The 12002-nt window shown below is 40.2% G+C and overlaps 2 protein-coding genes across 8 annotated transcripts in view; both read left to right on the top strand.

Moving 5' to 3' along the window:
- Window positions 1-5738, top strand: part of tcf12 (transcription factor 12) — an 84444-nt gene extending 78706 nt beyond the window's left edge. For all 5 annotated transcript variants that reach the window (XM_039610861.1, XM_031758047.2, XM_031758051.2 and 2 more), the window contains 3 exons: window positions 954-1183; window positions 1633-1786; window positions 2833-5738. In XM_039610861.1, coding sequence (XP_039466795.1) covers window positions 954-1183; window positions 1633-1775 — 373 coding nt within the window. In that variant the 3' untranslated portion in view covers window positions 1776-1786; window positions 2833-5738. The remainder of the gene's footprint in view (window positions 1-953; window positions 1184-1632; window positions 1787-2832) is intronic.
- Window positions 5739-9435: 3697 nt separating this feature from the next.
- Window positions 9436-12002, top strand: part of cgnl1 (cingulin-like 1) — a 32854-nt gene continuing 30287 nt past the window's right edge. The window contains exon 1 of one of the 3 annotated variants that reach the window (XM_031758019.2): window positions 9436-9796. Coding sequence is in view for 2 of the 3 variants with exons in the window: in XM_039610845.1 (XP_039466779.1) it covers window positions 9885-9931 (47 nt within the window). In the remaining variant the exon portion in view is untranslated. Of the gene's footprint in view, window positions 9797-9841; window positions 9932-12002 lie in introns of those variants that run through there. The other 2 variants (XM_039610845.1, XM_031758018.2) reach the window with 2 other exon arrangements.

Below are 12002 nucleotides of genomic sequence, written 5' to 3'. Positions count from 1 at the left end.
CATACTCACATGTTTTGGACATTTGGGAAAATAAAACCCCTTTTGGATAGTATTCATTCAGCACTTGGTGAAATATTTGGCTATACAATCCCATGATAATTTCAGATCTTATACTTGGATCACCTTAAAGGAAACATGCATCCAAAGCACCAATACCTGTTTAACATTCACCTAGCACTGACTAACGATCAAAACACTAAGCTACAGACAATGGGTGATTGTTGTTGTTGTGGTGGTAAACTCAAATACAGACTTAAAATGAAAGAATATTTCTAAACTTCTGGGACAAACGGTTGTTATACAAAGTGAAGGAAAGTGAAAAGTAACAAAAAAATCTAAAAGAGGCAGATTTGCACCGACACACTAACACTGGCACTGTACAGATGTTCATGTGCTTGTTTTATACGTTTCCATGTGGCTACTTTTCAGCTTTATTTTGCGTTAGCTTAGCCACCATGTGTAGTAATTTTATATGTATAAACGAAGCAAATAAAATTCAGTTTTTTATCAGTTTGGTTCTTATGAATGGCACATTCACCTTCACATTGGACAAGTGAATACACGTCATGCATTTCCTCAGAAAACCTGCAACCAAGTTAATGCCGGGTGTCTGATAATGGCCGGGACACAAACAAACAGAGACCTCCCCCAAGTCGAGGCTGGGAGGGTTAACCAGTCCTGTCAGGCAAATCTTTTGTGTCATTAACACATGCTTAAGAAACAACAGATTTCACTTGACGCTGAGAAGGCGGAGCTTCTCAGCGTCAAGTGAAATCGTTGTGGTAAAAACTCATGGATGGTAAAAACTCATGGATGTTAAGTGAATTAAATTTTCTTCCTTTATGTTTACAGTTCATAGTTTAATCACTGTCATGTCTGGTTTGAAGACCATCCTATCATTGGAGCAGATGACTGAATGTTGGCTGCGGGTTGATTTCTTCTCTCTGCTGCAGCATCACCGAAGACGAGGATCTGAATCCTGAGCAGAAGGCTGAACGGGAGCGCGAGAGGAGGATGGCTAACAACGCTCGCGAACGCCTGAGGGTGCGAGACATCAACGAGGCTTTCAAAGAGCTGGGTCGCATGTGCCAGCTGCACCTGAAAAGCGAGAAGCCCCAGACTAAACTGCTCATCCTCCATCAGGCTGTGGCTGTCATACTTAGCTTGGAGCAGCAAGTCAGAGGTCAGTGTTGCAGCGCTGCCGCGGCAATTAACTGAAATGCTACATCACATCAAATCACTGCTGACTCTTAAAAACAACGTGTGTTTTCATGCAGTGTTCCTGCAGGTGGTAATTTAATTTCACTGTCACATCCAGAGAAGATACATGTGGAGCTAGAAAGGAAAAAATAGGGGATGTTTCTCCTCATGGAGCTGCCAGAGTTTCACAGACAGTAAAGAAAATGCAGGGCGTTTATTCAGCTCAGATGTTTCCCTGCAGTGCTGCATTTAGAGGTACTAAAATGAGTAATGATGAAAGATTTGAGGGGAAAAACAAACAAAGTAACGAACCTTTTATAACACCCTTAAAGCTTCGGTCTCTCTCTAAAATTTTTGATCTTCATTTTATTTAAAAAACATCTTTGACATGTGTTTAAATCAAGTTTAATCTGTGTTTCTGTTAACCCACAGAGAGAAATCTGAACCCCAAAGCAGCCTGCCTTAAGAGAAGGGAGGAGGAAAAAGTGTCTGGGGGCTCCAGTGACGCCCAACCAGCCCACACAGGAGTCCATCCAGGCCTGACCGACACATCCAACCCCATGGGCCACCTCTGAGTACGAGACAGGTACTCTCACCTCTAACTGTGTGACTTACACTGCTATGATGGTTTTCTCTAATAACTGAATAATCGGTCATCTCCGGTCATCTTTTCTTTCTACATTTTGATAGCATGATAATTGCGGTCATCCTGTGTTTTTCCTGGTTTAATTGATGTTTAGTTGATTACACAGGTCAGCATGATTGAATCATATTGTGACGCAGCATGTTTCAACCCGGCTTAAGTCCACAACCTTCATTTTTTACTTATGCTTCCTAAAATCAAATTTTTAACTTGAAGATGTTAAACTGTGTCCATTCTTTCAATCGTTGTTATTTTAAAAGATGCAGATAGATGGAATATTCACTAAATGATTAAAATTTTAATAAAACCTCTGCTAAGGTTACCAGAAACCATCAATCAGTCACATTTCATGAAAGTTAAAGTCGCCAGCCATCACTAAGAGGACAAATTTTGCTGGCTGACTGGTCGCACTTCCAGCCACATGCGTGGCTGTGCTGAGTGGGGTTTTCCCCTCACGGCTGAGAGCTTTGTTAAACAAGGATTTGGGGTGAAATAGTGCACGGCTTATTTGCCGTTTATGCATCAGAATCTGTTCAATAAACTGGATTTTCCAGACATACTTTTAGAGACAGTGAAGATAACGAACACTGGAAATATTGAAAAGTCCGGTTGTTCTTGGCCGGCAATCTGCATCTTTGGCTGGTTTTTCCTGTCCTGCGTCACTTTTTAGTAAGACACTAAATCTATGTTACCTCATTTAAAGTAAGCCGGTGCATTTTCTTCTCATTTTTGGCTATTCGATCAACAAAACTGTATTTTGTATTTGAATAAATTAAACCCCTTTTTTATCCCTTATTTTTATTTGGAGGAAAAAACCTTTAATTTAAATGTTATAATTGTCCTTTATTGATTTATGTCTGATTTATGCCAGACTTTTTTTTTTTTAATAAATATGTAAAACAGCAGCACCAGCTCTAGTACTGAAGCTAAAATTCAGACGGCCTCGCTCACCTCTGATCAGTGCTCTTTCTTTGCTTCCTCTCCTCCAGATCAGAGCGATGCAGATCATTTCTGTCCCGTCTGAGTCGGTGACCTTGCTTCCCAGTGACAGACAGGACTCACAGTTTGTGACACCAATTGGAGGAGACAGACCACTTGAAGCAAAACGACGAGTCTAACACAGTCCAATCCTAAGATTGAAGTAGAGCCAAGCGTCCAGCTCCCTGCGACCAGATTCCATTTGCAAATTTCTCCCCCACAAGAAAAAAATCTTCAACACATATCACTGTCTGCAAGAAGTGTGTTGCTTCTGAACAATCAGAGACTTCGCAATCTCCTCCAACCGTATGTGGAAATTGCCTCGTGCCTAAACTAAATTGACGAATGCATTGTAACAGCAATTGTTTTTGTTTGTCTGTTTCTTCGTTTTTTTCCTATTTATTATGTTATTGAGCTATAAAGTGTATGTCTAAAGGGAAAGTTAGGTCAATTCAAAGAGAAGCATGCGGCTTTTCAGTCGATCTATAGTTTGCCAGTGTCGCCATCAAACCTGAGCACTCCACCCCGGGAAAATCTTTGAGTCTGAGATCAGGGGGAAAATTGTTAGAGATTAATTTATTGGCCAGTTTAGATTGATATTTATACCCGACTGAAAATCATCACTGAAAAACAAAAGCACCCGTTTTTTAAATATAAATTTAAAAAAAAAAATTATATATTATTTATATTTGTGTTTTCCTTGTTCTGCCACTGGCCACACGTGAAACCAAAACTACCTATGTTTGTTCCTGAGCAGTTTAGATCCGTCTCTGTGCTACTGACCGGCAGATAACAGGTCCAGCTACGATAGCGTCAGCAGCACGGGAGGTGACGCACAAACGGCAAACTGTAGCTTCACTGAAGGCTCAGATTTAGTTGTTTTTTTGTTTGTTTTTTTCCCAGTAGTGAGCAGTGAAAATACAGAGGGCAAACTTTTTGCAAACCTTAGCATTCCCTGCATATTTTAGTGTCTTAACTAAAGGAAGAGGGGACTCCAGCGCCCTCTCTTCCCTTTGCCATATAGTGTTAAACGTAAGCAGTGGCGTATGTTTGCAGATTCTTCCTCCGAGCGTCAGCACAGAAGTGGCTTTTTTTCTTTTGAAAATGTGTTATTATTTTCTTGTTTCTGCCACCAGCTAATCAGAGATCTCCTAATGAAGACATTCAAAAAAACAAGAGTAGAAAAACACGCAAAAAAAACAAAAAAACAACACAAAACGACGACCACAGTTTCTCCTGGCCTGATCAAACATATCGATTTTCTTTCTGTTAATATCTCAAGACATTAAATTCTAATAAGCGCAGTTACTCCTGAGTAAAATTTAGTTATGCTTATTTGTTGTAACAAGTCCTTTCTGTCCAGCATTATAATTTCCGGTTTTTAGCCAGCAGAGAAAATCTGTAAGTTATTTTCAGTGATGTTTTGATGGAAGCCGTGCTATTCTCAGTACGGCAAAGCAGACTGAACATTTCATGGATTATTCTGAGGATCATTGAACTGTAGCATGATCATGATAATGAGGATGATGATGATGAACAAAAGCAGGATTTTTCTTTTTTATGTTCCAAGACATCGGTCATGGCTTTATTTCTTTTTCCCTATCCGTGTGCATGCGTTACGTTTCTCCTTTTTTTGAGTCTTTTCGGTCTTAAGACTTGCTTTATATTCCATTTATTTCTTTGTATATTGCGTTCTATCATTATTTACACCTTAAACAAGGCTGCCGCATTCAGAACGAGTATTCTGTACAATAAAGGGACAATGGATGGAGAATAAAGGATGATGAGTTTACGATTTAACAACCTCATTTTAGTGAAGAAGAATCCAAAAAAACAGAGACCTGATCAGTTGTGGTGTGTTCTCTGACTGAATGAGGCCTTGTTCATCATTTCAGTATTCCTGATCTTGTATTTATGTCGGCAGACTTCGAGGGTATAATGTGTGTCACTTCCGGCTCGCTTCCCTTCATTTGTTTTCTTTTTCTTTTTAAACTTCCCGTTCTTCCTGTATTTCTTTGCTCCTCTGTTTGCCAAGTTAGACTTTGCTGTATCCCCAGATGCTTTCCCTTGTATAATATATGAAAAAAAAAAAGAAAATCAAAAGAAAAAAAAAACATTTGGCTTATTTTTCACTGTAGTTAGTCTTTTATACAATAATACTGTAAGAATATTTCTTGAATTCTAAATATTACTCTTTCTAGATTTTTGAAAGCAAAAGTTTTGAGTAAAAAGTTTCTTACTTTATTTTACTATATTAGATAGTAAAATGTACGGTTATTTACCATAACCTGTCCATTATCACAAAAAAGTTACAAATGGCATCTCAAGAACACGGCTGAACTGCTGCTCGTAGTTTAGTACTTCAAAAAGGCTCCGTACGAGCTCCAGATTCCTAAAAGCGCGACCTCCATCGTACTCCTCAGTCTCCGTTGTTGATTGATTGAAAAAAAAAAAGGAAAAAAAAAATTTGTTCTTGTGTCAAATAAAAGGTGTTGTTGATGCACATTGAAAAACTGCGGCAACGAGAATTTGAATTTTCTGTCATTTTCAAACAGAAAAACACGATGTATATAACATTTATGTTGCAATAAATGTGCCATCTTTTTTTAAACTCGATCGTATGTGCATTTATTTCGCTCATCTTCCTCTCCATATTTATATTTTTCCACCTCTCCATAACCTTTGTTGTGTTTTAACGCACAGGAAAGAAGAGCTCTGAAACAATGGGATTAATTTAGACTTCCTTATTGTTTTTGTTATTTTGTTTTTGAGACATTTCTACAGTGGATTTAGGCCAAATGAGTGTTTTATAGTATGTAACTCTTTTTTGAAAGTAATACCAGTGGACCATTGTAGTCTGTATGAAAAGTACTATGAATATATGTTTCTATTTTTAATAAAGTGTGATAGCAGCGTACTGTACATGTGCTGTGCTCCTACTTTTTCTTTTTTGCAAGTGCATTTATGCAGTATAGAGACAGATCCTTGTGCCTTAAATAATATTTGAATAAAATGTCTCAAAATGACCCACCCAGCACTGAAATTGAACTTCCACAGTCATATTGAAAAGCACGAACCTAAAATGTTTTTTAATAAATGGCTTTGGTGGAAGTGTCTCTCTCTGTAACCTGCCGTACTCAATCTGCTACTTGTGCTGTGACTGAAGTTAATGAATCCCAAAAGCGTTGTGAAAATGCTGCTCTGAACCTGGAAGATTGTTGCTGTGCTGTAAATCTCAGAGCCCGTACATCTGCACAGAATTATCTCCGTGCAGATGTAAGCATGGAGAGCACTCATCGCGTCCTGAGAGGTCTGATCTCGAGTCATTCGTCAGACTGAGGTGACAAAAGTGCTGACTGCCGTTCTGTCTGCGGTGAGCTCAGTGATGCGCAGTGGCCTTCCAGCGTTCCTCGCAGGGATAAACGGAGCGTGTGACTGTGCTGAGCTCTGGTGGTGGTGGTCGTGGGTGTGCATGTTTTCTGTAGGAGTGGGACCACCATGTCTGAAGGCTGACTTCCTGTCATGGCTGCTGGCTGAGCCAGCTGACAGAAAGTCCTTGGCTCACATCCTTGAATCTCAACCAAAGAGCCTGCTGCTCCTCCTGCTCTAACAGTAAGATCATCCGCCTCTCTGCTACTTTCAGGATGCACGCTGCACTGAACAGGCCTCTTGTCTTCTGTTTCACTTTCTAAACTCAGCTCTTTAAGATTCAAGGCTTTTTGACCATTTCAACATAGTGAGGAGAACAGGATATGATATTCAGACACTTCACAGAGACACAAAGCAAGTGCTTATCTGTCAATAATGGAATGAAGTGTAGAAAAAAATACGACAGCACAATAATAATTTCAAAGATTACTTTTGCATGCACTCAAAAAGCAATAATATACTGCTCCTCCTGCCCACACCAGCTGCACGGAGATCCATTTTTGAAGCCGTTTCGAGTGATGGATAAAATACCTAGTCCTTGTTTTATATTAAGAAGCTCATAAAAATGCTCCACGGTATTGAATTAGACACAAGAACTTCCACAGTTTGTCTTTTTAGTATCAAATTCCCTCAGTAAGGAATCCAGGGATAGCATCTTTATGAGGAGTTGTAAGACAAGGTGAAGCTTGATGAGGTTCACCTGTGTGTCTATGTGTTAATGACCTACCTGACATTTGTGCACCCACTTTAACCTGCCAGATGTGCACTGATGGTGTGTTAGTTATCTACACACCCAAACTGGGAAGCAAGAATGTCAGTAACACAGTGAAATCAAAATCCAAAAAAGTAGCATGGGCAAGGCACTTTATTAGGTACACCTTGCCAGGTCACCAACATGTAGCCACACATCTGAAAGCATATTGATTTGCTCTCCTGATATTTAGACTGTAGTATTGATATTTTAACCTATTATTATTGTATTGTATTGATATTTTAATTGATATTTTAACCCAGTTGGACTCCTTTTGCCTTCTGTCTTAATTTTTCATGGCATAGATTCAACAAGTTGCTGGAAACCTCAGAGTTTTTAGTCCATGTTGACTTGACAGATTCACACAGTTTCTGCTTATCATGATGAGAATCTCCTGTTGCACCACATACCAAAAGTGCTCTGTTGGATTGAGATCTGGTGACCATGGAAGGCCATTTGAGTACAGCAAACTCCTTGTCATATTTAAAAAACAGTTTCAGATGATCATAGCTTTGTGATGTGGTGCCTTATCCTGCTGGGAGCAACCATCCGAAGATGGCTACAGTGTGGTCACAAAGGGATGGAGATGGTCAGCAACAATACTCAGGTAGGCTATGGTGTTTAAAGATGCTCAGCTGGGATTGAGGTACCCAAAAGAAAACATCACCCACACCATCACACTACCAGTGATTGGCTCATTAGATATTTGTGTGTACATTTTTAAATGGAGATCCAAGTCTAGATAGCAGCAAGGAAAAGATTGGCTGATGAATATAAATATCTGGGAACGCTAATGGATCCAAAACTGGCATTTGAAACAGAAGTGTTTTTAAAAAACTGTGAATAGAGTTGTATTTAATGTGGATATTTTAGGAATAATTTAACAATTAAATATTTAAAATAAAATTCCCACATTGGCTTGGTGACTGTGAAAAGATGAAATCAAAAAAATAAAATGCATCTCCACAATTGCTGCTACAGGTCAGTTGGGCTGACCTGCTCCTGGAAAGCCTGCAGACCTCCTTATTGTATAATTGGGATAAGACTGAGGTGTGCACTGAGCATGCCCAGAGGTCCCAGCTGTGGCACCTCAGTGGAGAACAGAGCTCCCATTGTGTGCGGCTGTAACCCAACACAGTGGCTCAGATTAAAGGCTGCGGTGCCGCGTGGTCTCTGCGGACAAAAATATAAACAGTGGGCCACTACAAAGGAGAAGGGGAAGCTAGGCCCCCAGTTTAATGAAGTTTACACTGCAGTGGCAAGATCTACAAAAAGACAAGTGAATGCACCGTTTCTTTCTCCTGCCATTCAGGAGGAGCATGGATGCACTGAAAAGAGAGGCTGGAGGTGCTTTAAGCAGCACTCACTTTAATGCCACTCTGAGTTGTATGACAGCTGTTATTTGAAGTTCATGGCATTGATTAGGCCCAAAGAAAATATCAGTTAGATGGGTACTGGTCACATCTAGTTGATCGACAGACGTCATTAATATTTAAACTAAACATGGTTCCTGTGTTTTTATTTTATATTAAATTGACATAATATGGTTTCAGGTACCTTTCAAAGTTGCAACATTTATTTCTTTCATAAATATATTAAACATGTGCTTTTCTAAAATTAGATTGAGAGCATCACTGCTTAAGTGATAATGAAGATTATATCCATAAAACATTTCAGTACAATAGCATTTAAGCTTCAAATACACTGGAGATATTCAGCTTTACATTATCTCTTGACTGTTTTAAAGGTCATTTGCTCCATAAACGTTAAAACAGCCTGAGAAATAAGAAGTAAACTTGATGATTATTATTCGCAGCTTCTTCTGTGGCTTGTTTAATAATATTTCTCTAGCATGGGGCTACACTTGCTTGCTACAGGTGCCTGTTTATGATGGAAACTGAACATCAAGCACAGCACCTCAGGATCACTGACACTGACTGTAATCCTGCTGTCGTTTATAGTTGCACAGTGCCATTGGCTTCCTCCACTGAGAGCATGTTCACCATTACAGAGGCTGCACACAAACAGTATGCACTCCCCACAATCATCAGCATTTTTCTAGCATATCTGCTCAGCATAATAACTACCTCATGCCTTTTAAAGCTGGAGTGCATCCCTCACTCTCTGAGATACTCATTATTGACTTTCTGGTGATGCGTTTAGGTGCAGTCAGGTGAGCTTACTATCCACTAGATGACGCTCTCGGTTTTTAAAGACATTCACTTACAAATTGGATTTATGCGTAAATTATGTAACGTGGGAAATTTTCCCAGGAGTCTAAGTCACGAAACTTGTAGTTTGTTTTAGAAATTAATAGAAATGTACGAACTTTTATTGTGTTACACTACATGTCAAACACATTTTTGAACTACAAGGAGTTAATAAGAAGGAAAAATTAATGAATTAATTATTTGTCAGGTGTCAACTCTGACTACAATACTCCCCGCTAGTGCAGGAGCTTCTAAAAACCGAACTGAACCGAGCCGAGTCGGTCCAAACTGAGTGGGACCTGGGAGTTCGGGTAGTAGTCTGTGTGAGCTCTGCTCCAGGACCAGCGGACTGCTTTTGAGTGGGTGGGCGGGTAAAGTGCGCTTGTCTGAGGAGGCGGAGCGGCCCGAAGGGTCGGAACGTCCTTCTGAAACGGTTCTCACTCACTCTCAGAAAACAATTCAGGACCAAATAAGTTAGCAAAGTGTGGCGCGGGCACTTTGCAAAAGAGTTTAGCTTTTAAAACCGCTCGAAGAAAACTTTTTTCCAAACCTGGGATAAGTGAGCAAGCGAGAGCAACGACGCCGGTGAGTAACTAACTAGCTATCAGTAACTGTCCTGTGCGCGAGACTCTTTAACAGCCGTTAAACTCAGCCGGAGGAGAAAAAAAATTAAATGCATAGAAGGGCCGCTTATTTTCCCACACAGCTCGCTTACTTCAGGTGAGTGGCGCAGGTGAGAAAGAGGTGAAGTAAAACTTGAAGATGGTGGTGTGTTTCTGCCACCTGTTGCACTCAGCAGCCAAATAACGAGAAATTGCGTCAAAATCAAAGCGCTGCTTCTTCGCTTTGGCTAACGAGCTACTGTGTGATTTCAGTTCTCAGATCTGCATCTAATTAACTGTTTTTTAAAATCTTATCTAACTTATTTTTTACAATTGCTCCTGTAAGGTCACGTTGCTTGTACTGTACCTGCCGCTAGAGATTAGTGAACTCCCATTCATGTTACGTAACTTAATAATAATTTCCCACCGTTTAAACCCTCACTGACAGGTTTGTTTCCAACTTTTTCCAGAGTTTGGTCCCATCTGGATTTAGTGTTTTGATATGAGAGTGGCTACAGGTGTTGACACAGAAAAAGACAATTTTTTGCACTTCACCCTCGCTTGCATCCTAACTTGCACTCTGGTTGGGCATCACCGGAGTCGGTGAAGACAGCACAGGGGTCATTGAAGGCAGCACCGACCCTGTGTAGGACAGTGAGGCAGCTCACTGAGAGTTTCCTCCTTTTTGCAGTGAAAAACACAATGGGATGAAAAAGTAACACACTTCTTGGAGCCCTTGTGTGTCAGATACATACACTAAGCATAAAAGGGTCTATTGTGTCGTCTCAGGCTGTCTCATTCTCCCTGACAGGACACCTTACCTCAGCCTTTCTCTCCTCCCTTTTGCGTGTGAAACTGACTAATTCTGGCTACTTGGAACATCATGTCATTAGTCTCGTGGAAACAAAGTTGAGTTGAATCATCTTCGTGGTTTGCTAGGAGTGGCCCACAAAAGTTTCTTGCAGTATTTCTTGGTAGAAACTTGGGCTGTTTACAAGGCAAGATTTTATATAGTTTCATTAAGTTAAATGCTTCCCAGGTAGCTGTTGTTTCATGCCTTATATGGCAGATGTGTGTGTGTGTGTGTGTGTGTGTGTGTGTGTGTGGGCATTCACACATTTGATCAGTGAAGAGATACGTGGGGATCAGGGTGGTTTTTCAAGCTCAGCTAAATGCCTTAGTTTAAAATCTCCTGCCAGATAAAGTAGCCAGAGATGAATGTCTCTTTTGGCTTATCTATCCATCCATCCATCCATCCATCCATCCATCCATCACCTTCTGCTTATCTGAAGTTAGTTGCAGTGGCAGTGGGCTGAGCAGGGTATTACTGACTTCCTCTTCCTTAGCAGTGTTATCCATTTCCTCCTGGGGGATCCCGAGATGCTCCTAGGCTGTGTGACATATACCAGGAATATCAAACATAGCAGTACTGGCCCATTGGAGGCTCTAGTTGGGCCCACTGGCTTCAGTGAATGTGAAAACTGTAAAGATCGAGGGCATACATTTAGGACTTAACTTTCTTTTAATTAAGTTTTAAATTATTCTTAATGAAAGACATTGCCGAAATAAGTAAGAGACAGATTAACCAGCAAATGTTTTTTTATTAGTATTCCATCAAATAAAGATTCCTGTTTTAATTACAGGACAAAGTCCGTTACTGGTTTCTTTGAGTTACTGCAGTAGAATAGTACAATATTGGAAGATCTCAAAGGAAGTGTGTTATTTCATATATTATTAAACAGTAGTTACACTGATCCAACCCACTTAAGAGCAATTTAAAAGGACACGTAAAATCTCCCCAAGGAGTTCTTCGTTTTACTCAGGGTCTTCCCCTAGCTAGGCATGCCTGGAAAACCTCCAAAGTAAGGCATCCAGGAGGCAGATGGTTGAACTACCTCAGCTGGCTCTGTTCATCTGAGGTTAAGGTAAACCAGGGAGGAATCCACCATTTTGCTGCAATATCCACTTTCTAGCAAATTAGAAAAACCTGAAAAATAGACATGTAAAACAGCCAAATTTGTAGGTGCATTGCCATGAAACCCCTCATAGTACTATGTTTTCTAAATGATTATTGTCCATAAGTCTGTCTTGACCCATTTCACACTTATGTGATACATCCTACTTTTGCCCTTTCTTGTCAGTCTTATCAGTGTCCTCCTTCCAGGCCCACCTCTGTCCATCTTTGTATT

This window comes from Oreochromis aureus, linkage group 1 (genome assembly GCF_013358895.1).
Source record: "Oreochromis aureus strain Israel breed Guangdong linkage group 1, ZZ_aureus, whole genome shotgun sequence".
NCBI classification, from domain to species: Eukaryota; Metazoa; Chordata; class Actinopteri; order Cichliformes; family Cichlidae; genus Oreochromis; species Oreochromis aureus.
This window is presented reverse-complemented; position numbering and strand designations above follow the sequence as displayed.